At 42.4% G+C, this 26,073-nt stretch overlaps 1 protein-coding gene across 4 annotated transcripts in view; it reads left to right on the top strand.

Moving 5' to 3' along the window:
* Positions 1-21,317: 21,317 nt before the first annotated feature.
* The window catches only part of spast (spastin), an 83,206-nt gene continuing 78,450 nt past the window's right edge, over positions 21,318-26,073 (top strand). For all 4 annotated transcript variants that reach the window (XM_060852404.1, XM_060852422.1, XM_060852412.1 and 1 more), the window contains exon 1: positions 21,318-21,670. In XM_060852404.1, the coding sequence (XP_060708387.1) occupies positions 21,349-21,670 (322 nt within the window). In that variant the 5' untranslated portion in view covers positions 21,318-21,348. The remainder of the gene's footprint in view (positions 21,671-26,073) is intronic.

The following is a 26,073-nucleotide window of genomic DNA, read 5'->3' on the forward strand; positions in this document are numbered from 1 at the left end:
CTACAATATGCCAACATCTGTGAACAACCAAAATATATTAAGCAAGTACAAGCTTTAGAAGATCACTTAACAATCTTCGCAATGCTTGCAAAGCATGTCAAGGGAAGATCTCTGAACAAAGGAACAAGCTTTCTTTTATACAAAATCTTTACATCACAGTCAGTAACTCCCACAAGACAACCCTCAGCCACTCCCTCACAGTCACATGTCACACAAGACACAATGCAGCAACCATTTCCAGAACTATGTAGTGTAAATCATTCTTTAATGGCAAGATCTGGTGTGTATCTTTTTTTTAACCACAGGGAGTAGTCAGAATTTTAATTGCGATGTTTGTTATTGATTCTGAATAGGAGATGACAATGTAAATTTGCTTCTGAATGATAGGAAATGGCAATACCTGCAAGTGAGAGGAACATACCACTCTACCCTCAGAACATCCAGTTTCTTGCAGGTCAGCAGAGCAAATTAACCCCTTAACGTCAGAGATGGACCAAGTGATGGTCAGGGCAAGGTGGAAATTGGAAGTGAAATTTATAAACTTTTCCAATTCTACATGAGAGAGAGAAGTAACACTCATGATGTCATTGATGTGCTGGAGAAAATGTTGTGGGCATACACTTGAGTAGCACTGGAACAAGGAATGTTCCACTTACCCTACAAAGAGACAGACATAACTTTGACCTGAAGAAAATGCGATGCATCAAATGAGAAGTTGTTCAAAGTGAGGACTACTTCAGCCAGGTTGGTGGTGGATGGGAATAGTTCAGGCCTTTATTTCCCAGAAAGAAGGGAGATCCCTAAGGCCATCCTGATGGGGAATGAAGATGTAAAGGGATTGCAAATTTTTAGAGGTGATGACTAGATGTGTTGATAAGGGTAGTGCAATAGATGTAGTTTATATGGATTTCAACAAAACCTTTGGCAAGGTTACACATAGGAGACTTATCAAGAAGCAAATGCATGTGGGATACAGATAAATTTGTGAAAATGGATTCAAAATCAGCTCAAGTGTAGGTGACAGAGGGTGATAACAGAAGGCTGCTTCAATTACTGGAAGCCAGTGCACAGAGATCCATGCTGGGACCCTCTATTATTTGTCACTTATATAAAAACCATAGATGATTGTGTGTGCTTGGATTAGTAAGTTTGTGGATAACACAAAGATTGGCCGGGTTGTTCACAGTGACGTTGAGTGTCTTGGGCTACAAGAAAATATAAACGAGATGGTCAAATGGGCAGATAACTGGCAGATAGAATGTAATCCTGAAAAGGATGAGGTGTTTATGGCTTTAAGAGTGTATTTTGTCCCAGGTTTTTTTATGAAGACAGATATGACAAGTGGTCTGTTCAAAGCTAATACATAGATATTACTTGGTTAAGTATTTTGATAGAGCTACAGTTAAGCTAATTCTTCTCTTTTCTTTTTATTTTGTCTATATTTTGACAGTAATGTAAAATAAAGTGTGTTTTGCTTAAAGTTGAGTAGTTTGACCAAACAAATTGCATCTGGAATGCAATGCCTTCCACTTACCTTTAAAGTAAGAAAAAGTGAAGGTCTAGACTATCTTATTAATATATTTTGAGGGGGTTTGGTCTGGTCCATAGCAATGATACCTTTTTGAAGGAGTAATTTGACAAGGAAGTATCCAAGGAATTGCATGATACTAGGAAGCCTTGTTTAGCAAAGGGATCTTAGAGTGTTTGACCATAGGTCTCTGAATGCAGAAGGGCATGTTAGTAGGGTGCTGAAAAAGATACTTTCTTCTATCAATTGAGGCATAGATTACAAAAGCAGGGAAGTCATTTTGGAGTTGCATAGAACTTTGGTAAAATCATAGCTAGGGTACTGTGTGCAGCTCTGGTCACCACATTAGAGGAAGGATGTGACTGCACTGAAGTTGTGTGCAGAGCAGATTCACCAGGATGCTGCCTGGGATGGAAAAGTTTGGGTTGTTTTCTTTGGATCAGTGAAGACTGAAGGGTGATCTAATTGATTCACCTATCTGCTCACATCCACCTTCAGCCCCTGCCTTTCCCAAATTCAGCTTTAGCAGAAATACCACGTTTTCCTAGCTGTTTGCAGCTGAATGAAGAGTCACTGGATTTGAAATATTAACCCTGCTTTCTTCCCATAGACGCTGCCAGACCTGCTGAGTTTTTACAGCAACTTCTATGTTTGTTTCAGATCTCTGGTATCTGCAGTTAATTGTTTTATATTAAAGAGATATATTGCTGAACCTCTAAGCCTTTGACAAAGGGTCAGTTAGACTCAAAACATCAGCTCTTTTTTCTCCTTACAGATGTTGCCAGACCTGCTGAGATTTTCCAGCATTTTCTCTTCTGGTTTCCGATTCCAGCATCCGCAGTAACTTGCTTTTGTTAAATGCTGGAGATCACAGAGAGGCAGACAGCATCCATGGAGTGCAAGCTAATGTTTCAAGTCTAGATGACTCTTCAGAGCTGAAGTGAAGTGTGGAGGGAAGCAGCATTTATGCTATATTTTGCAGGGGTGGGGGAGGGGGGTTGTTGGGGGTGGTTAGTGTAGAATGTTGACAGAGAAAAGATGTTGATAGTTCAGATTAAGTAATCAGAATATGGGAATAGCAGAACGATGGTGTATACAACTGCCAGACTTGAAAGGGAAGACAGTCACAGTGGGGTGGGGGGTGGGGAGAGAGGACATGATGTCAGAGAATGTAACAAGTAAAACTAAAAGAAAGGGAAGAAATGGGAGTTGGTTCACAATTTGAAGGTGTTGAATTCAATATTATGTCCAGAAGGCTATAAAGTGCCTCAGATGTGGAAGCTTTGGAGAGGGTGCAGAGGAGATTTACCAGGATGTTGCCTGGAATGGAGAATAGGTCGTACGAGGATAGGTTGAGAGTGCTAGGCCTTTTCTCATTGGAACGGCGAAGGATGAGGGGTGACTTGATAGAGGTTTATAAGATGATCGGGGAATAGATAGAGTAGACAGTCAGAGACTTTTTCCCCGGGTACAACAGAGTGTTACAAGGGGACATAAATTTAAGCTGAAGGGTGGAAGGTATAGGGGGGATGTCGGGGGTAGGTTCTTTACCCAGAGAGTAGTGGGGGCATGGAATGCGCTGCCTGTGGGAGTGGCAGAGTCAGAATCATTGGTGACCTTTAAGCGGCAATTGGATAGGTACATGGATAGGTGCTTAAGCTAGAACAAATGTTCGGCACAACATCGTGGGCCGAAGGGCCTGTTCTGTGCTATATTGTTCTATGTTCAATGTTCTATCTGAAGATGAGATGTTGTCCTGGAGGAACACCATTGTTCTGCTATTCTCACATTCTGATCACTTAATCTGAACTACCAACATTTTTTTCTCTGCCAACATTCTACACCCACTCACACCCCCTAACTATAGCATAAGGGCTCCCCCCCCCCATACTTCACATAGCTCTGATGAAGAGTCATCTACACTCAAAATGCTACCTTGCTCTCTCAATGGATGCTGTCTGACTTGATGTGATCTCCAGCATTTGTCATTTTCCTAATAAATTAGACGAGCAAGTTTGCGATCACTAATCTGTTTAAAAAGAGGTTCTTCAACATAAATGTTTAAAAAAAAACACAGCTTTGCTGGTGGTACAACACTAAGTTGAAAATGAAACTGTAATATGGACACAAAGAATTTAAGACTTAGACAATCCAAGTGAATGGGCAATAATGTGGCAGATGAAGTATAATATGGATAAACTGTAAAATATCCAATTTTGATAGGGAAAATAGAAAAACAAAATACTTTTGAATTAAGTTAAAAATCACACAACACCAGGTTATAGTCCAATAGGTTTAATTGGAAGCACACTAGCTTTCGGAGCGACGCTCCTTCATTAGGTGATAATGGAGGGCTCAATCCTAACACAGAATTTATAGCAATTCTGTGTTAGGATTGAGCCCTCCACTATCACCTGATGAAGGAGCGTCGCTCCGAAAGCTAGTGTGCTTCCAACTAAACCTGTCGGACTATAACCTGGTGTTGTATGATTTTTAACTTTGTACACCCCAGTCCAACACCGGCATCTCCAAATCATGACTACTTTTGAATTAGTGAGTATAGCAAAGGATACTAGAGTCATCTAGGTGTTCTTGTATATAAATTACAGAAAATGAACGACTTAACAAGTAGGTATAGCAGGTATTTAGTAATGCAAATATAATGTAAGTTTTTTTTAGATATTACAGGTATTTAGTAACAGAAATAGAGTATAAGCCTTTTTCATGATGCAATTGGAATATAAAAGCTGTCTTGTCTACTCGATGCGAAGAGAGATCATGAATTATTTTAAGGCATTATTTGCTTGTATAAATTTTAAATTAAATTTTGCTGGGCTAAAACAAGGCCACTGCCAATCGTACCATGCAAATTGACCACAACGTTTGGAAGGATTCCAATTAGCTGATACCTGAGAACTCTGACATCCTCCTCCTGAAATATCGCAATCATGCATTTATGGACCTCTAAGTAAAAAGCAAAATACTGCAGATGCGGAAATCTGAAATAAAAATAGAAAATGCTCAAGAAACTCAGCAGGTCTGGCAGGTCTGTGGAGAGAGAAAAACTGAGTTTGCTTTTTGAGTCCAAAGACTCTTGTTTGGAATGCGGTGTAAAAGGACACTGGGCTTGCCTTTGCAAAGACACACCCAGAGGCTACAGCATAACGTAACCACACAAAGAACATGCTGGTAGAATCAGTAAGGAATGTTGGAGAGATCCACAAAAATGGAAGTACACACATGGGCTTCAAGCACGACAGATCAGGGTGAAGATTCAGAGTTGAAAATTTTCAACCAGAAAGTGAATAGGCTTTCCATATTGTCAATATGAAATGTTAAGTGTTGACAAAAAAAGAAAAAAGTATATAGAAAATAGAAACTTTTGCTCCTGTCAAAATCATCTGCCCATTGTTCGTATGCTTCTCTTCTGAGAAAGACAACTCAAAGACTCCAGACCCTTAAACAAAAACAAAACGTGCAGGAGCTTGTATCTTGGTAGTATCTAGTCATAGGTGAGGTGTCAGATGGCTGGTGGTGCCACTATTTAAGAAAGGTGGTAAGGACAAGCCAGGGGACTATAGACCAGTGAGCGGGATGTTGGTGGTGGGCAAGCAGTTGGAGGGAATCCTGAGGGACAGATGTACATGAATTTGGAAAGGCAAGGACTGATTAGGGATAGTCAACATGGTTTTGTGCGTGGGAAATCATGTCTCCCAAACTTGATTGAGCTTTTTAAGGAAGTAACAAAGAGGATTGATGAGGGCAGAGGAGTGGACATGATCTATATGGACTTCAGTAAGGCATTCTACAAAGTTACCCATGGGAGACTGATTAGCAAGGTTAGATCTCGTGGAATACAGGGAGAACTACTCATTTGGATACAGAACTGGCTCAAAGGTAGAAGACAGAGAGTGATAGTGGAGGGATGTTTTTCAGATTGGAGGCCTGTGACCAGTGGAGTGCCACAAGGATCGGTGCTGGGTCCATTATGTTTTGTCATTTATATCAATGATTTGGATGCAAGCATAAGAGATACAGTTAGTAAGTTTGCAGATGACACCAAAGTTGGAGGTGCAGTGGACAGTGAAGAGGGTTACCTCAGATTACAACAGGATCTGGACCAGATGGGCCAATGGGCTGAGGAGTGGCAGATGGAATTTAATATAGATAAATGCGAGGTGCTGCATTTTGGAAAAGCAAATCTTAGCAGGACTTATACACTTAATGTAAGGTCCTAGTGAGCATTGCTGAACAATGAGACGTTGGAGTGCAAGTTCATAGCTCCTAGAAAGTAGAGTCGCAGGTAGATAGGATAGTGAAGAAGGCATTTGGTGTGCTTTCCCTTATTCGTCAGAGTTGGGAGTCATGTTGCAGCTGTACAGGACACTGGTACATTGCGTTGGAATATTGCTTGCAATTCTGGTTTCCTTCCTATCGGAAGGATGTTGTGCAAAAGTATTCAGAAAAGATTTGCATGGATGTTGCCAGGGTTGGAGGATTTTCACTATAAGGAGAGGCCGAAGAGGCTGGGACTGTTTTCCCTGGAGCATCGGAGGCTGAAGGGTGATCTTATATAGATTTGTAAAATCATGAGGGGCATGGATAAGATAAATAGACAAAGTCTTTTCCCTGGGGTGGGGGAGTCCAGAACTAGAGGGCATAGGTTTAGGGTGAGAGGGGAAAGATATAAAAGAGACCTAAGGGGCAACATTTTCACACAGAGGGTGGTATGTGTATGGAATGAACTGCCAGAGGAAGTGGTGGAGGCTGGTACAATTGCAACATTTAAAAGGCACCTGAATGGGTATATGAATAGGAAGAGTTTGAAGGGATATGGGCCGGGTGCTGGCAGGTGAGACTAGATTGGGTTGGGATATCTGGTTGGCATGGACGAGTTGGACCCAAGGGTCTGTTTCCGTGCTGTACATCTCTATCACTCTAAACACAGCAAGTCTGGCAGCATCTGTAAAGAGAAATCAGAGTTAATATTTATTAAGGGTCACTGGACTTGAAATATTAACTCTGCCAGACTTACTGTGTTTCTCTACCTCTGTCCATTTTTGTTTCAGATTCCCAGCATCTACGATTCTGTGTTTATTTTGTCTCCAGACTCTTCTCTGTCTTCTGCTGCCTATAGATTTAAACAGAATATGTCTAAATTTATATTAAACATATCGAACAGAATAAAGTGGAGGTAATTAAAAGGCTGACAGAATTCAAAGAAGAATGGCAAGTGGTTAGCATTGCTGCCTCACAGCGCCTGAGACCCGGGTACACCCTCGTCAGATCCACATCCCCCACCAACCCAACCTCCGCCCCCTGCACTTTCCCCTGCAACCGCAGGAAATGTAAAACTTGCGCCCACACCTCCACACTCACTTCCCTCCAAGGCCCCAAGGGATCCTTCCATATCCGCCACAAGTTCACCTGTACCTCCACACACATCATCTATTGCATCCGCTGCACCCGATGTGGCCTCCTCTATATTGGGGAGACAGGCCGCTTACTTGCGGAATGCTTCAGAGAACACCTCTGGGCCGCCCGGACCAACCAACCCAACCACCCCGTGGCTCAACACTTTAACTCTCCCTCCCATTCCACCGAGGACATGCAGGTCCTTGGACCCCTCCACCGGCAGAACATAACAACACGACGGCTGGAGGAGGAGCGCCTCATCTTCCGCCTGGGAACCCTCCAACCACAAGGTATGAATTCAGATTTCTCCAGTTTCCTCATTTCTCCTCCCCCCACCTTGTCTCAGTCGGTTCCCTCAACTCAGCACCGCCCTCCTAACCTGCAATCTCCTTCCTGACCTCTCCGCCCCCACCCCACTCCGGCCTATCACCCTCACCTTGACCTCCTTCCACCTATCCCACCTCCATCGCCCCTCCCCCAAGTCCCTCCTCCCTACCTTTTATCTTAGCCTGCTTGGCTACTCTCTCTCATTCCTGATGAAGGGCTTATGCTCGAAACGTCGAATTCCCTATTCCTGAGATGCTGCCTGGCCTGCTGTGCTTTGACCAGCAACACATTTTCAGCTGTGATCTCCAGCATCTGCAGACCTCATTTTTTACCCGGGTTCAATTCCCGACTCAGGCGACTGACTGTGTGGAGTTTGCACGTTCTCCCCGTGTCTGCGTGGGTTTCCTCCGGGTGCTCCGGTTTCCTCCCACAGTCCAAAGATGTGCGGGTTAGGTGAATTGGCCATGCTAAATTGCCCGTAGTGTTAGGTAAGGGGTAAATGTCGGGGTATGGGTGGGTTGCGCTTCGGCGGGTCGGTGTGGACTTGTTGGGCCGAAGGGCCTGTTTCCACACTGTAAGTAATCTAATCTATCCTAAAATCATCTGGACTAGATGGAGTATATTCTAGGTTGCTGATGGAAGTCAGAGCAGAAATTGCAGAAGCTCTGGCCTAATTATTCCAATCGCCCTGAAAATGAAAGTGGTGCCAGAGAGCTGGAGCATTGCAAAATTTATGCCTTTGTTCAAAAACACAGGAGAATGAATAACTTAGCAGTACAAGATCAATCAGTCTAGTCTTTTTTGGGGCGGGGGGGATTGTGAAGACAAATTCCTGGAATTTGGCCCTTGGAAAAATGTCAGATAATAAATGAAAGCTTTCACAAATTTATTCAAGGCCAATTGTTTTATTAACTTGGTCAAATTGTTTAATGAAGTCATGGAGAGGGTGGATGAGGGCAGTGCAGCTAATGTTTATATGGACTTCCAAACTGTTATGGTCTGGAATGCAGCACCTGAAAGGTGTGGAAGTCAATTCAGTAATAAATATAATAAGAGAAACGGACAACAACTTGAAAAATAATCACTTTGCTTTGGGGAAAATGTCAGGAATAATTGGATGTCTCAGGGCAATGAGCCAAATTGCCTCCTTCTGTCCAGTTTCATTCTATTAAACTAACAGGTCAAAGGGATATCGATAGGGTCAAATAGGGATCAGCACTAAGTTTATTGCTACAGCTGTTAGTATATTATCTGTGTTAGTTTAATACAAAATATTGTTTGTAATGAATATTAACAAGCTCCTTTGAATTGTGTAAGCTCATGAACAGGTTTCTATTGGTTCATGCTGTGTAGTACAATCTGGTACAGCTGTATTCTCTGGCTCTGCTTCGGGCTTCTAGAAAGCTGTTGGAATGTATCCAGAATATTGTGAGCATGCTGCAGATTTAGATGACATCTTATCATTTTAAGTCAGGCTGTATTCATTAATCAGCAGTGTTTATTACCAGAGGAGCAGGAAAATCTACGTTTTGGGCAGAAAGATTCCTGATGAAGGGCTCCTGCCCGAAATGTAGATTTTCCTGCTCTTTGGGTGCTGCCTGACCTCCTGTGCTTTTCCAGCACCAGTCTAATCTTAACTCTAATCTCCACCATCTATAGTGCTCACTTTTGCCGAGTATTTATTACCAACCAGTCTGTAAAAATCTGTGGAATCTCAGCAACAGCTACTGAAATTGAATCCAACAGCTATATTTACACCTAGGATTTTCTCTAATCTGAACAAAAAAATAAATTCTCTGTTAATACATTTTAGATTTAGATTTAGATTACTTACAGAATGGAAACAGGCCCTTTGGCCCACCAAGTCCACACCGACCCTCCGAAGAGCAACCCACCTAGACCCTTTCCTCACCTAACACTACGGGCAATTTAGCAGCAAACACAGGTAGGAAACTGATCCCTCATCCTGTGCCATACATTTGCACTGCTAAATGTATTGAAAGAAACAAGGCTTGGGAGTGACCTGAAGTAGATCTTTAAGATTATGGAAACCTTATCAAGGTAGACCATAGGGAACAAGTTGCACCAAATACCTGATTGAAATTTATTGGGGAGTCACAGTGACTCAATGCTACCTCACAGCACTGGAGACCAGGGTTTGATTCCACCCTTGGAGGTTTGTCTGTGTGGAGTTTGCATGTTGTCTGTGGGTTTCTTCCAAGTGTTCCAGTTTCCTCCCACAGTCCAAAGGTATGTGGTTTAGATGAATTGACCATGCCAAATTGCTCTTCATGTCCCAGAGTGTGCATACTACGTGGGTTATCCATGGAAAATGCAGAGTAATAGGGTAGCGGGCTGGTGCTGGGTGGGATGGTCTTCAGAGGGTCAGTGTGGACATGATGGGCCAAATGGCCTGCTTCCATGCTGTAGGGATTCCGATTCTATGCTTATGGGTGAAAACAAAATTATAGATTATGAATATAGTTGCTGATAAATTGAACAGGAAACTCAGGAGAACTATTTTTACACGATGTTGTTAGAGTGTGAAACTTGTATATTCATTGAGATGACAGGATAAATACATTTTAATAGAGCTTAGATAAATGTATGAGGGAGGAATGAGTAGAAGATTACACTGATAGAATTAAACGAGGTAGTGAGTGGCACTTGTAGGTCAGTGTTATATAGGAGGACTTTGTTGCTCATCAAACACCAATACAAACTATATGGAATACTAATGAAACAAATGGACAATCTTTATGAAACAACTTCGAGATTTTAACAAATCGGCAATCAAATCTGACACACTGACTGATAGTACCAGGAGAACAGTTTCAAAAGGCTCTTTCTATACAACTGTTCAGCAAAATAAGACTCTTGTATATACTCTTGAAAGGTGGTGACAATCTGTTGACTCAAGTGTTCCATTTCCAGTATTCTCCAGTTTATTTATAATAACAAACTATTCAAGAAGGACTGTCACTATTTCAGAGAGGGAAAAAAATTGTCAAATGTACATATTGGCTGTTGCTTTGCTTATACTCTGTCACTGTCATTACCAAACAGGGCACCAGGACATTGAACAGACTTTTGCCTCATGGTTAATCTCCTTTAATTTTTTCTTTTACACCAATAGTGTCCTATATTGTTTCATTGTTTGCTTTAATTGATCTATTCATACAGTCGCTGAACAAATTGGATGTTGTTACACACCACAAATTTGCTTAGTCTGCACATGGATGTAAAAGATTCTATGGCACTATTTGAAGAAGAGAACAAGAGTTCTCCTGGTCCCCAACATAATATTTATCCTTCAACTAACACCTTTGATTGCTATTTATGGGGGCTGGCTCATCACATATTTCATAATGTTTTCAAAATAAGTACCCTACAAATATTTAATTGGCTATGAAAAACTTTGCAACTTCCTGACATTATACACTTGGTGGTAAGGTCTTGGGGAGTGTTGCTGAACAAAGGAACCTTGGGGCATAGGTTCATAGTTCCTTCAAAGCATAATAGCAGGTAGACAGGGTAGTGAAGGCATTTGATATGCTTGCCTTTATTGGTCAGTGCATTGAGTATAGGAGTTGGGAGGTCATGTTGTGGCTGTGGCAGACATTGGTTAGGCCACTTTTGGAATACTCCATTCAATTCTGGTCTCCCTACTGTAGGAAAGGTGTTGTGAAACTTGAAAGAGTTAAGAAAAGGTTTACAAAACTGTCGCCACAGTTGGAGGGTTTGAGTTGTAGAGAGAGGCTGAATAGGTTGCGGCTATTTTCCCTGGAGTGTCAGACGATGAGGGATTGACCTCATAAAGGTTTATAAAATCATAACTGGCATGGATAGGGTGAAAGTCAAGGCCTTTTCCCCATGGTAGGGAAGTCCAAAACTAGAGGGCGTAGGTTTAAGGTGAGAGGGAAACATGGAAAAGGAGGTAAGGAGCACCTTTTTCATGCAGAGGGTTGTGTGTGGATGGAATGAGCTGCTGGAGGAAGTGGTGGAAGCTGGTGCAATTACAACATCTACAAGGCATCTGAATGGGTATATGAATTAAAAGGGTTTAGAGGGATATGGGCCAAATGCTGGCTGATGGGACTTGATTAATCTGGTTGGCATGGATGAGTTAGACCAAAGGGTCTGTTTCCATGCTATACATCTCAGTGAGTCTATTATACAATATTCTTTAGAATACAAGACTTTTTCTTTCTTAGTAGGACAGGCCCAACAGAAGTGGTGGCATATTGATTAGATTAGATTAGATTCCCTACATTGTGGAAACACGCCCTTCGGCCCAACAAGTCCACACCGACTCTTGCAAGTTGAGAATAACCTCCATCATGTTGTATGGCACAATCACTAAATGGGATAGACTTTGAACAGATCTAGCAACTCAAGACTGGACATTCATGGGACACTGTGGGCCATCATCAACACAGAATTGTACTCCAACCCAACTTGCAGCCTCATGACTTGGCATATCTTCCACTTTACAATTACCCTCATGCCAGGGTATCAATGGAGACTGCAGGAGAGCATGCCAAGAGCAGCACGGACATATGAAGTGTCACCTTGATGAAGCTACTAAACTTGTGCCAAACAACATAAGCAGCAGGTACAGGCAGAGTTAAGCAATCTCACAACCCACGGTTCAGATCTAAGCTCCTCAGTCCTGCCACATCTAGTTCTGAATGATGATGGACAACTAAATTAGTCATTGGAGGAGTATACTTCACAAATGACCCTACCCACAATGATGGAAGAATCCAACAAATCAGTGCAAAATATAAGTCTGAAGCACTCACAACAATCTTCTGCTCTTCAGCCAATTTGCTTCACTTCATTTGATATCAAGAAACAGTTACAGGCACAGGATGCTGCAAACCTGAAAATGTGTTGCTGGAAAGGCGCAGCAGGTCAGGCAGCATTCAAGGAACAGGAGAATCGACGTTTCGGGCATAAGCCCTTCTTTCAGGCTTATGCCCGAAACATCGATTCTCCTGTTCCTTGGATGCTGCCTTACCTGCAGCGCTTTTCCAGCAACACATCTTCAGTTCTGATCTCCAGCATCTGCAGTCCTCACACTCTCCTCCAGGATGCTGCAAAGGCTATTGGCTCTGACAATCTTCAGCAAAAATGCAGAAGATTTGTACTCCAGAACGCATCTCAACCCTAACCATGCTATTCCAGTAAGCTACAACAAAATAACAATGTGGAAAATTGACCAGATATGTTCTATATACGAAAAGCAGATCACTTCCAGCCAGTTACCTCACTGTTGGACTACTCTCTTGATCATTGTCAATACATTAAGCAAAACCTCTGGATGAATGACTTGCTCATTGTGTTCAATTTTGGATATACTAGGCTATCTTAGTTACTGATCTCCAATACAGCCTTGACTCAAATATTTCAAAGATCAAAATGAAAGTTTGAAAAGTAAAAGGAAAAGTTGAAAGGTAGAGGAAACCAGGCTACCAGCTTATAGAGGCTTATAAAATCATGAGGAACATACATAAGGTGGATAGGAAAGATCTTTTCCCCAGGTTTGAGGAGTTCAAAACTAAAAGGCATAACTTTAAGGTGAGAGGAGAAAAATTTAAAAGGGACCTGAGGAGCAAATTTTTCACACAGTGAGTGATTCATATGTGGAATGAACTGCCAGGGGAAATGGTAGATGCATGTATAGTTACAAAATTTAAAAGACACTTGGACAATTACATGAATAGGAAAGGTTAAAACGGAGATGGGCCAAATGCTGGCAAACAAGACTAGTTTAGTTTGGGAAACTTGTTTGGCGTGGGTGAGTTGAACCAAAGGGTCTGTTTCTGTGCTGTATGACTCTATGACTCATTGGCTATAAAGCAGTTTGGAACAATGTGGCTGCCTGAAAAAGTACTTTATGAATGGAAGTCATATATTTCCTTCATAAATAATTCAGTATCTATGTGCAGATAAATCACAGAGTATTTCAATTGGGATTAAACATCTATCAGGAAATTCAGATAGGATTGAACATTAAATATATCATGGTGGTTATTTTGAGAGTGTTAATTTTTGGATTAAACACTAGATAAAACAACTATTTAACAGAATTAAGCAATCAATATGTCAATCTGATTGAATTAAACTCAAATTTCAAAACTGAATTTTATAGATTTTGTAATCCAAGGATATTGATATATATAGATATATAATGATACAATGATGTATGTAGATATATTAATATTGATATTTGAGGTAATCCAAGTGTTAAACAGTTAAGGACAGAGTATGGTCTAATTGAACAACAAACTAAGCTTAAATGGTTTACTTCTATTCCAATGTTCTTTCCTATGGAATGAAAGCACTGAACAAGGCCACTTTAATCCACATTTTTGTGGATTAAACTTCTCATATACTTGAGTCCATCAGCTGGGTCTAATCAGTTGATGATGTGTTAGTGCAGGCAGAGAGTGATAATTCTGGATATGTCCAAAATAATTATTATGCTTAGTTTAATGGTATAATCAGGTAGGGCCAGTTAACTCAGTTAAGATTAGATTACTTACAGTGTGGAAACAGGCCCTTCGGCCCAACAAGCCCACACCGACCCGCCACCCACACATTTACCCCTTATTTTAACACTATGGGCAATTTAGCATGGCCAATTCACCTGACCTGCACATCTTTGGACTGTGGGAGGAAACCGGAGTACCCAGAGGAAACCCACGCAGACACGGGGAGAATGTACAAACTCCACACAGTCAGTCGCCTGAGTCGGGAATTGAACCCTGGTCTCTGGCGCTGTGAGGCAGCAGTGCTAACCACTGTGCCACCGCGCCACCCACTAGAGCGTGATCCTTAATCATAGCACCTATGTGAGTTCAGACCCTCATTTTTGGTAAAGTTGTTCTTCAGGCCTGCCTCTTCTACTAGCCTATTTTATGAGTCATAGTTAGCAACTCTTGGACATTGCATGAACCAATAGAGTAATATGGGTATGCAATAATAACTCTGATTAGAGTGATGGTGACTGGAAAGTTGTATATATAATTGCAGTAATATGTTGAATTAGAGAATGGCTGAGTTTTAATTTTACAAAAGTTAAGTTAGACTATTTTTGAGTTGATTTCTGTACAGTTGGCCACCATACATGCAGCTGTGGTAACATATTCAGATGCATTTGGGATTTGAAAAAAAAGTTTGATATGTTAATTGTTTTAAAACTGCAAATGATTAATTTTGAGCTTACGTTGCACTGAACTTGTAAACAGTAGCACAGAGAAAGAAACCACACAAACCTAGGAATATTATTTTGAATAATATAAGCCAAAACTATTAATTTAACCTGGGGCAGTGTTTGCAGAGGAATAAGATGGGATTAATTTCAGGGTCCATAGATTATGAAGGAGCAAAAATGGCCTTTAATAAAGTGATATGTACTTCTTGTCAGATTGGGAGTTTAAAGAGAGTTTCAGGGTTACTGCGGATTATATCTGCCATAAATGCTGTTGGCTGCGAATCTTATCAGATCGAATGGATCGGTTGGAGAGACAGTTAGAAGCGATGAGGAATTTGCAACAGCAACAATATGTGATGGATGGCAGTTATAGGAAGGGGGAAAAGTCTCAGATCCAGTCACATAGATGGGTTAACTCCAGGAAAGGTAAGAGAGGTAGGCAGCTAGTGCAGGAGTCTTTTGTGGATATACCCATTTCAAACAGGTATGCTGTTTTGGAAAATGTAGCAGGGGAATGGATTCTCAGTGGAACATAACACGAACAGCCAAGTTTCTGGTAATGAGACTGCCTCTAATGCAATGAGGGGTACATCAGGTTCCAAGACATCAATTGTGTTAGAGGATTCTCTAGTCCGAGGTACAGACAGACGTTTCTGTGGCCAGCAGCAAAAAAGCAGAATGGTGTGTTGCTTCCCTGGTGCCAGAATCAAGGATGTCTCAGAGAGGGTGCAGAGTGTTCTCATGGGGGAGAGGAGCAGCAAGAGGTCATTGTCCATATTGGAACTAACGACATAGGAAGGGAAACGGTTGAGAGTCGGAAGGGAAACGGTTGAGAGTCTAAAGGGAGATGAGAGAGTTAGGCAAAGGAGGTCCTTGAGGGTAGTAATAACTGGATTACTCCCGGTGCTACGAGTTAGTGAGGGCAGGAATAGGAGGATAGAGCAGATGAATGCATGGCTGAGGAGATGGTGTATGGGAGAAGGATTCACATTTTTGGATCATTGGAATCTTTTTTGAGGTAGAAGTGACCTGTATAAGAAGGACGGATTGCACCTAAATTGGAGAGGACTAATATACTGACAGAGAGATTTGCTAGAACTGCTTGGGAGGATTTAAACTAGTAAGGTGGGAGTGGGGGGTTGCGGAGGGAGGTGGGATCCAGAGAGACTGGTACATCTGAGAACAGAAGCGAGTCAATCAGTCAGGACAAATAAATTAAACTGCATTTATTTCAATGCAAGGGACCTAACGGGGAAGGCAGATGAACTCAGCGCATGGTTAGGAACATGGGACTGGGATATCATAGCAATTACAGAAACTTGGCTCAGGGATGGGCAGGACTGGCAGCTTAATTTTCCAGGATACAAATGCTGCGGGAAGGATAGAAAGGGAGGCAAGAGAGGATGGGGAGTGGCATTTTTGATAAGGGATAGCATTACAGCTGTGCTGAGGGAGGATATTCCTGGAAATATATCCAGGGAAGTTATTTGGATGGAACTGAGAAATAAGAAAGGGATGATAACCTTATTGGGATTGTATTACAGACCCCCTAATAGTCAGAGAGAAATTGAGAAATAAACTTGTAAGAAGATCTCAGCTATCTGTAAGAATAGTGGGGTGGTTATGGTAGGGGATTTTAACTTTCCAAACATAGACTAGGACTGCCATAGTGTTAAGGGCTTAGATGGAGAGGAATTTGTCAAGTGTGTACAAGACAATTTTCTGATTCATTTTGTGGATGTACCTACTAGAGAAGGTGCAAAACTTGACCTACTCTTAGGAAATAAGGCAGGGCAGGTGACTGAGGTGTCAGTGGGGAAGCATTTTGGAGCCAGCGACCATAATTCTATAAGATTTAAAATAGTGATGGAAGAGGATAGACCAGACAATTTTGACAGTATTAGGCAAGAACTTTTGAAAGCTGATTGGGGGACAGATGTTCACAGGTAAAGGGACAGCTGGAAAATGGGAAGCCTTCAGAAATGAGATAACGAGAATCCAGAGAATGTATGTTCCTGTCAGGACGAAAGGGAACGCTGGTAGGTATAGGGAATGCTGGATGACTAAAGAAATTGAGGGTTTGGTTAAGAAAAAGAAGGAAGCATATGTAAGGTCTAGACAGGATAGATCACGTGAATCCTTAGAAGAGTATAAAGGAAGTAGATTAGATTAGTTACAGTGTGGAAACAGGCCCTTCGGCCCAACAAGTCCACACCGACCCGCCGAAGCGCAACCCACCCATACCCCTAACCTAACACTACGGGCAATTTAGCATGGCCAATTCACCTGACCCGCACATCTTTGGACTGTGGGAGGAAACCGGAGCACCCAGAGGAAACCCACACAGACACGGGGAGAATGTGCAAACTCCACACAGTCTGTCGCCTGAGTCGGGAATTGAACCCGGGTCTCAGGCGCTGTGAGGCAGCAGTACTAACCACTGTGCCACCGTGCTGCGAGTATACTTGAGGGAAATCAGGAGGGCAAAAAGTGGCCATGAGAAAGCTAAAGCAAATAGAATTAAGGAGATTCCAAAGAGCTTTTACAAATACATTAAGGATAAAAGGGTAACTAGGCAGAGAATAAGGCCCCTCAAAGATCAGCATGGCAGCCTTTCTGTAGAGCTGCAGAAAATGGGGGAGATAGTAAATGAGTATTTTGCATCAGTATTTACTGTGGAAAAGGATATGGAAGATATAGACTGTAGGGAACTAGATGGTGACATCTTTAAAAAAGTCCATATTACAGAGGAGGAAGTGCTGGATGTCTTGAAACAGGTAAAGGTGGATAAATCCCCAGAACCTGATCAGGCATACCTGAGAACTATGTGGGAAGCTAGAGAAGTGATTGCTGGGCCTCTTGCTGAGATATTTGTATCATCGATAGTCACAAGTGAGGTGCCGGAAGACTGGAGGTTGGCAAACGTGGTGCCACTGTTTAAGAAGGACGGTAAGGACAAGCCAGGGAACTATAGATGGTGAGCCTGACCTCGGTGGTGGGCAAGTTGTTGGAGTAAATCCTGAGGGACAGGATGTACATGTATTTGGAAAGGCAAGGACTGATTAGGGATAGTCAACATGGCTTTGTGCGTGGGAAATCATGTCTCCCAAACTTGATTGAGCTTTTTGAGGAAGTAACAAAGAGGATTGATGAGGGCAGAGCGGTAGATGTGATCTATATGGACTTCATTAAGGCATTCGACAAGGTTCCCCATGTGAGACTGATTAGCAAGGTAAGATCTCATGGAATACAGGGAGAATGGCACAGGGTGGATGGCACGGTGGCACAGTAGTTAGCACTGCTGCCTCACAGCACCTGAGACCCGGGTTCAATTCCCAAATCAGGCGACTGACGGTGTGGAGTTTGCACGTTCTCCCCGTGTCTGCATGGGTTTCCTCCCACAGTCCAAAGATGTGCGGGTTAGGTGAATTGGCCATGCCAAATTGCCCGTAGTGTTAGGTAAGGGGTAATGTAGGGGTATGGGTGGGTTGCGCTTCGGCGGGTCGGTGTGGACTTGTTGGGCCAAAGAGCCTGTTTCCACACTGTAAGTAATCTAATCTAATCTTAAAAAAAAACTAGCCATTTGAATACAAGGAGAACTAGCCATCAGAACAGGCTCAAAGGTAGAAGACAGAGTGTGGTGTTGGAGGGTTGTTTTTCAGACTGGAGGCCTGTGACCAGTGGAGTGCCACAAGGATTGGTGCTGGGTCCTCTACTTTTTGTCATTTACATAAATGATTTGGATACGAGCATAAGAGGTACAGTTAGTAAGTTTGCAGATGACAACAAAATTAGAGGTGTAGTGGACAGCGAAAAGGGTTACCTCAGATTACAACAGGATCTGGACCAGATGGGACAATAGGCTGAGAAGTGGCAGATGGAGTTTAATTTAGATAAATGTGAGGTGCTGAATTTTGGGAAAGCAAATTGGAACAGAATTTATACACTTAATGGTAAGGTCCTAGGGAGTGTTGCTCAATAAAGAGGCCTTGGAGTGCAGGTTCATAGCTCCTTGAAAGTGGAGTCACAGGTAGATAGGATAGTGAAGAAGGCGTTTGGTATGCCTTCCTTTATTGGTCAGAGTATTGAGTACAGGAGTTAGGAGGTCATGTGGCAGCTGTATAGGACATTGATTAGGTCACTGCTGGAATATTGTGTGCAATTCTGGTCTCCTTCCTATTGGAATGATGTTGTGAAACTTGAAAGGGTTCAGAAAAGATTTACAAGGTTGTTGCCAGGGTTGGAGGATTTGAGCTATAGGGAGAAGCTGAAGAGGGTTGGGCTGTTTTCCCTGGAGTGTCGGAGGCTAAACTTTGTAGAGGTTTACAAAATTATGAGGGACATGGGTAGGGTAAATAGGCAAAGTCTTTTCCCTGGGGTGGGGATTGCAGAGCTAGTGGGCATAGGTTTAGGGTGAGAGGGGAAAGATATAAAAGAGACCTATGGGGCAATGTTTTCACACAGAGGGTGGTATGTGTTTGGAATGAGCTGCCAGAGGAAGTGGTGGAGGCTGGTACAATTTCAACATTTAAGAGGCATTTGGATGGGTATATGAGTAGGTAGGGTTTGGACGGATATGGGACGGATGCTGGCAGGTGAGACTAGATTGGGTTGGGATATCTGGTCAGCATGGACGGGTTGGACCGAAGGTTCTGTTTCCATGCTGTACATCTCTATGACTCTGTAATTGACAGAACCTTGGCTATGAGTCTGCAGCAACAATTTCCAAAATTTGGGTTGCAACCCCCACTTCAAGCAGTAAGTGCCATGTGGGCTCAGGATATCTGTGCTCTATGTTGGTCTAGGCCGAGATCAGCAAAGAGTGGGTGAGTGTTCGAAAAACTAGGAAGTCATACAGCTGAACTAGGAAGGCAAGTAGTGGCTTCAAACATTACTGTGTTTCTACTACTGTCAGCTCATTGGACAAGATCTTTAGCTACGATAATGATACTGCTTTATTACCACTAACAACTTGGCCTAAAGGGTGGATTGTGAGGGAGGGAGTGGGCCGGGAATAGCGGTGGAGGTAAAGGTATTGATTACTATGTGTGGAGGGAGAGGAAGTGACACTGGTTACACTATGTGGAGTGGCGAAGAGGGGCTGAAAACAATGTGGGGGGAAAGAAGAGTGTTGAGAGTGTGGTGCTAGAAAAGCATAGCAGGTCAGGCAGCATCCGAGGAGGAGAATTGACATTTTGGGCATATACCCTTCATCAGGAATGCTGATAAGCCCTCCTGAAGGGCTTATGCCTGAAACGTCAATTCTCCTCCTCCTCGGATGCTGCTTGACTTGCTGTGCTTTTCCAGCACCACACTTTCGACTCTGATCTCCAGCATGTTCAGTCCTCACTTTGTCCAGGTTGAATATAGTACATAGATTGTTAAGTGCATTAGGAGAGAGAGGAATGTGAGGGGTGGGGAGAGGGTCTGATTACTATGTGTTAGCATGGGGTCTGTTTGAGGTTTCACTGAGTGTTCTTGTCATTCAGAAAAATGGAAAGCTTAGCTGACCCCTCCATGAGTATGTATGATGTCAATTTACAAAATATTTTAAGGGCACAGACATTTTAAATTGTATGTTAATTGGTAATGCCCAAAGTTTCACGATTATATACTGAATATTACCATGCCACTTCCTTTCCTGATGTTTGTAATAACATTAATTTTCAAAAAAGGAATTGTTTTGAAAATAGTTTGGGAAGCACCATCCTCAGTTTAATTTTATGTGAGCGCCAGACTGAACCCAAAAGAGAAACTATTCTTCAAGCAGTGCTTTTCCATGTCTGAAATACAGACGTGTTTGCAAATAACTCAAGGAGAAAAATCTTTCTTGTTTTAATATATCAATGTCAAAACTGGTTGTAATTCCTTTATGTTATACTTTGCACTGTATATTGATTTGTCAAACCTTTGTTAAATATTGGACTCAACATTGAATCTGTTTCTGTCAGCATAGATGCTACCAAACCTGCTGAGTTTCTCAAGCATGTTTTGTGTTTGTTTCAAATTTCCAGCAGTTGCTAGTTCTCAGCTTCAGTTCCTTAATGATAGAGCCTGTACAGTGAATCTGTTAATCTGGTTGTTGGTTGGTTATTGATCCTTAAGACTTATTTACTTGAGCAGGAAAAGTGGTGCAATGTCCAGTTCAGAAAATGAGCAGTAAACCCTTGAAACCCTACTTTTAGGTGTTTAGGTAATGGTATGACATGCTTTTGGAGCAGGTGGGACTTCAGCCTGGGCATTTTTGCCCAGAGGTAGACACGACTGTTGCAGCAGTGCTGCCTTGAAGCAGAATATTTTTTTCAATTACACACTAATAATTTCTGTTATATAAATGCAGGTCTTTATTTTCTTTTACTTAACCCTACTCATTTATTCATACACTGTTTCATATTTCTTTCCTTTTTTATGCTTCAAGCTAACAATTCAATTCATATTTAATCTTCAGTTGCTCTTTACCAAGCTCATTGTTTGTTCTCCTGCGTCGTTTGTCTCATTTACTCCCTGCATTTTTTTTGGTTGCTAATCTGTGATCATATTCACTGCTGAGGAACTAGGGAGTGAAGGTGTTTGGTTGGGGACGCCTTTTCCATCTGTTTTTGCACAGAGCTGCCTGACCCACCAATGGTTTGTTTTGATTGACTGAGAGGCCGCTGTCCTGGACTCTGATTGGCTAGTTACCACACCGGGAATCGCGGAACATGCTGATTCCATTGGATAGCTGGTGAAGAGCCCGTCTCGTGATTGGCTAGCGGCGCGGCTACCCGCCCAGCTGATTGGAGGGTGCCGGGACAATACGGAGCGGCTGGTGCGCCTGCGCTGTGCCTGTGGGTGATGGCGGACAGAGGGCGGGTGGATGAATACTCCGGGTGGCCGAGGCAGAAAGAAGAAGGGACCGGTGCGAGTACCGCCCGACGGCACCAGCGACAGACTCTCGCTTCACAAGCGAAACCTTTACTACTTTGCGTACCCTCTGATTGCTGTGTTCAGCTTCCTGCGCTTCCTGGCCTTCCACCTTTGGCTGTTCTTCGCCTACGTCTGCCAGCGTCTGGCCGCGATGGCATCGCGCAAGGCAGCCCCGTCCATCACCACGGCGGAACCCGAGCAAATCCGCCAGTCCCACAAACTGGCGTTCGACTACATCTCCACCGCTCTCAAAATAGACGAGGACGACAAAGGTAAGCAGGGTGCCCCGCTCTGAAAGTGGACTGGTTAGGAAGGGGGGGAGGGGCTTTTGTTGGACAGTTGCGGTGGTTGTTGGGTCAGCGCCCTACCCCTGTGACCCATGTGAGAAACCAAAAGGATAGTGTTTATATGCACCACGTTGTAACGGTCTGGCATTGTAATACAATTATTGTTTTATAATGGATTCTGTACTAGAATATTAAATTATATAATGCATTATAGTGTAGCTAGTATTATATTTGTCTATCACATTTCTCCAGTTTCCTCATTTCTCTCTCCCCACCTTGTCTCAGTCCCAACTCTCGAATTCAGCACCACCTTCCTGACCTGCAATTTTCTTCCTGACCTCTCTGCCCCCACCCCCACTCGGGCCTATCACCCTCACCTTGACCTCCTTCCATCTATCGCATCTCCAACGCCCCTCCCCCAAGTCCCTCCTCCCTACCTTATATCTTAGCCTGCTGGGCACACTCTCCTCATTCCTGAAAAAGGGCTTATGCCTGAAACGTTAATTTCCCCTGTTCCTTGGATGCTGCCTGACCTGCTGTGCTTTTCTGGCAACACATTTTCAGCAATCACATTATCCTGTAGTGTTACTATGTTACAGGCACTACAGTGTCGTTTTATACATATTACCATGTTTTGGTGTTACAAGGTAATGGGATACATTTTGTAGTACATCATATATTTCATGCCTTAATGACATGATGCATGATAATATGCATGCCTTACTATATTACATGCTACTGCATTGAAATGTGTGCACATTACTGTGTTGTGTGCTATATTGTAATGTAGTGCAAGCCTTACAGCATCAGATAACATTTCACTATTAAAGCAGTGCACACCTTAACATGTCAAGTTGCATTGCCATGTTGCAATGTTGTGCTGGTCCAGATTTTACCAGGCATCCAGTCAAAGTGTGGTGCTTATGACTGACCTCAAGGGAAGTGATGATCTAATGAGTTCTGAGATGTTGACTTCCCATATTTAGGTTAGATTCCCTACAATGTGGAAACAGGCTCTTTGGCCCAACCAATCCACACAATGACCCTCTGAAGAGTAACCCACCCAGACCCATTTCCCCTATGACTAATGCACCTAACACTATGGGCAATTTAGCATCGCCATTTCACCTGACTTGCACATCTTTGGACTGTGGGAGGAAACCGGAGCACATGAAGGAAACACATGCAGATGTGGGGAAAATGTGCAAACTCCACACACAGTCGCCTGAGGCTGGAATCGAACCTGGGACCCTGGTGCTGTGAGGCAGCAGTGCTAGCCACAGTGCTGCATTGGTGTCATTGAGGTCCAGCTAAAGTCCAAGATTAGCAAGCTGAGCAGTCAACTAGATTAAAAAATTCTTACAGTAAAGCAGAAAGGTGATTCATTTTTACATTTTACAGCAAGTTAGATAAAGAGTTGGACATGCAGGTTTAAGGTAGAAACTGAATTATGAGCAAAAGATATTTTGTAAAGTTAAATATAGAATTTAATCATAAAAGGCGTGAGTGACACTTAAGACTTTAGAGTCCTAGAGCTACGCAGCATGGAAACGGATCCTTCACTCCAACTTGTCCAGGCTGACCAGAGGTGATCATCCCTTTCTTATTTCTCTGTTCCACTCAAATAACTTCCCTGGATGTTTTGCTAGGAATATCCTCTAAATATTGCTATAATATTATCCCCTACCAAAAATATCACTTCCCCACCCCCCCCCTCCTCTCTTGCCACCGCCCCCACCCCCCATTCTATCCTTCCTTTAGCATTTATGTCCTGGAACATTAAGCTGCCAGATCTGTCTGAGCCATGTCTTTGTAATTGCTACGGTATTCCAGTCCCATCATCCTAACCATATTTTTAAATTCTAATGAAGAGACAGCTATCAATAAAAGATATAATAAAAAAACCCTCTCTACTCCCTTTTGTAGCTTTACAAAAAAAAGTTACACTTGAAAACCAAGTACTTACCTGCTCCTGTGCTGAAAGATCTCCCACACAGGTTCTTCCAAGGTCAGCTGTGATTATCGCTGTTTGTTAATTTTTCTTGGATTCACTCCGTTCAGAAATACTTTAATTCACGCATCAAAGGCAGTAGTTGTGCAGATTCACTGCTGTGTCAGACAGCAATGTAGTTTTCTTTCTCTTTCTTTCACTGACCATGTGGTCTCTGCCTTTGTCTCTCTTCCTCCTATTTAAAGTGCTATTGTTTTGATTTTTTTTCTCTCTCCCCAAAGTTCCAAAACAATGCAACAGCTTGTTAAACAATAATTACTGCTCCTGGAATCTAAGGAAATCAGCTCCAACACCTAAAATACTTCCCAAAAAAAGAGCAGGTCTGACAGCCACAACCTTTTCCTGTCCTCCATCATGGATTACCGAGAATCCTCACCCAACCAATGTCCTGTACAGCCGCAACATATTACTTCCCAATTCCTATACTGCATGCACTGACTAATAAAGGCAAGCATACAAAACACTCTTCACTATCCTGTCTGCCTGCTACTCTGCTTTCAAGGAACTATGAACCATCACTTCAAGGTCTCTTTGTTCAGCAACACTCCTCAGGACCTTGCCATTAAGTGTATTAGTCCTGCCCTGATTTGCCTTTGTAAAATGCAGCACCTCACATTTACCTAAATTTAACTCCACCTGTCAATTTTGGCCCATTGGCTCATCTGATCAGGGTCCTGTTGTACTCCAAAATCACCTCCTTTGTTGTCCACCCCTCCAATTTTGCTGTCATCTGTAAACTTATGAACGTACATTCTACGTTTGCATCCAAATCTTTGAGTTATTCAGCAATATTTATGACTCTGTATAAAATATTCAGGGCAATGAAATCTGCTGTAAAAAATATTCAGTAGGTTTTACAATAAGAAAGTACACTCAAAGTCCCACCAGAATCTCTCATGACAAAATCAAAACTGAGTTCGTCCCAGTGGTGGTTCCTTTCCAATTTTCATTGTTCTACCCTAGCCTATGATAAGACAAAAGTCTTTAAACATCTGGCACGGATCTACCTAGTTCCTCAAAGCTTATGGAGGAAAAGGAGGATGAGATGCTGAAAACTGGAGTTTAATTTAGTGGATGGAGACTGTTCATCTATAGTGTTGAGCACACATTTAATTAGACAGTGCATGGAGTAAATTCCTGCATTACAATGGAGAGAATGCATATAAAATTGTGACTGCATTGCTGGACATTGCAGCATTAGGTGTAACATTGAGTTAAGTTCTATAAAATTTCAGGTTGAAATGCTTTACATTGCTAAATGTCTATATTGGAAATAATGTCTCAAATATTTTTAAAAAATTCTTACTTCCAATACCTCCTGCTTGTTGGTGATCATGCTTCTCAAATGTTTTGGTCACTGCTGTTTCTCTTCCTCCATGAGCATCTAACATGCCCCATTCTCTAAACTTTTAGCTGACAATGAAGCTTTGATGCTTTCTTTTAATTCACCAGCTTGTCTCTTCCCTCTCTTGAACCCTTGCCATGCCTGTGCCTTCTGAAAATGAGTGGCTCTTACAAGAGGCTGGTGGATCAGCTTCAACAATCACTTAATATCTGGATTATATTAGCTCCAACCTGGCACTTCTGCACCATTCTCACCTACGTTTTTGCCTTTGCTTTGGATTGAATCTAGATCTTGACTAAGAAGCCACATTCAGGAGACCGAACCAGCAAAGCTGGAGGTTTGGTGAGATCTGAGGAAGGGAAAAAAAAATCCACGAATCAAGGGTTGGGCATAGAGAGAAGCTGCATGTTGGCAGCCTGAAGAGAGGGAGCATCCAAAGATCTGCCATGGAGATAGTCCTGCAATATGCAGTTAGGGGAGGGGTACAGACCATGGTTGCAGGGCTTGATTCTGAGATGCTACTTCAAATAGGAGCTGTTTGGTGTCTCAGGATTTTCTGTGACCTCAAATCTCATGATGCTCAGCAAGATTGTTGACCCTATTAACCTAGCATTCTTTTGGTTCAGCATTGTCCCATTTCTTAATGTTAAACAAGGACTTGCTGTACTTTATTAGATGTAAAATGCCTCAGCATATCCTGAGATTGTGTAAAACTGTTGCTATTTATGTATTTTCGTGTTCTAGTTGCAAAAATGAATAACAAAGGCGAATGATTTGCTGTGCCTCAGCTTTGCAACTTCTATTTTGTCTCTCCGAGCAATGGTTTAAATGTCTCCATCTCGTAAGCTGGACAAAATCTCTTGGAAGCTGATAAAGTTTGAGTTGAAATTTTTTGTCTGTGTGCAGCTCATGACACAATGTAACTGGACAAGCATTGTATTGTAATTATTGGGCAGCATTTAATCCTTAACAAATGTCAGAAACAGATGACCTGTTCAATTATCACACTTCTGTATATGAGACCCCTTGTGT

Source organism: Hemiscyllium ocellatum, chromosome 3 (genome assembly GCF_020745735.1).
Source record: "Hemiscyllium ocellatum isolate sHemOce1 chromosome 3, sHemOce1.pat.X.cur, whole genome shotgun sequence".
NCBI lineage: Eukaryota > Metazoa > Chordata > Chondrichthyes > Orectolobiformes > Hemiscylliidae > Hemiscyllium > Hemiscyllium ocellatum.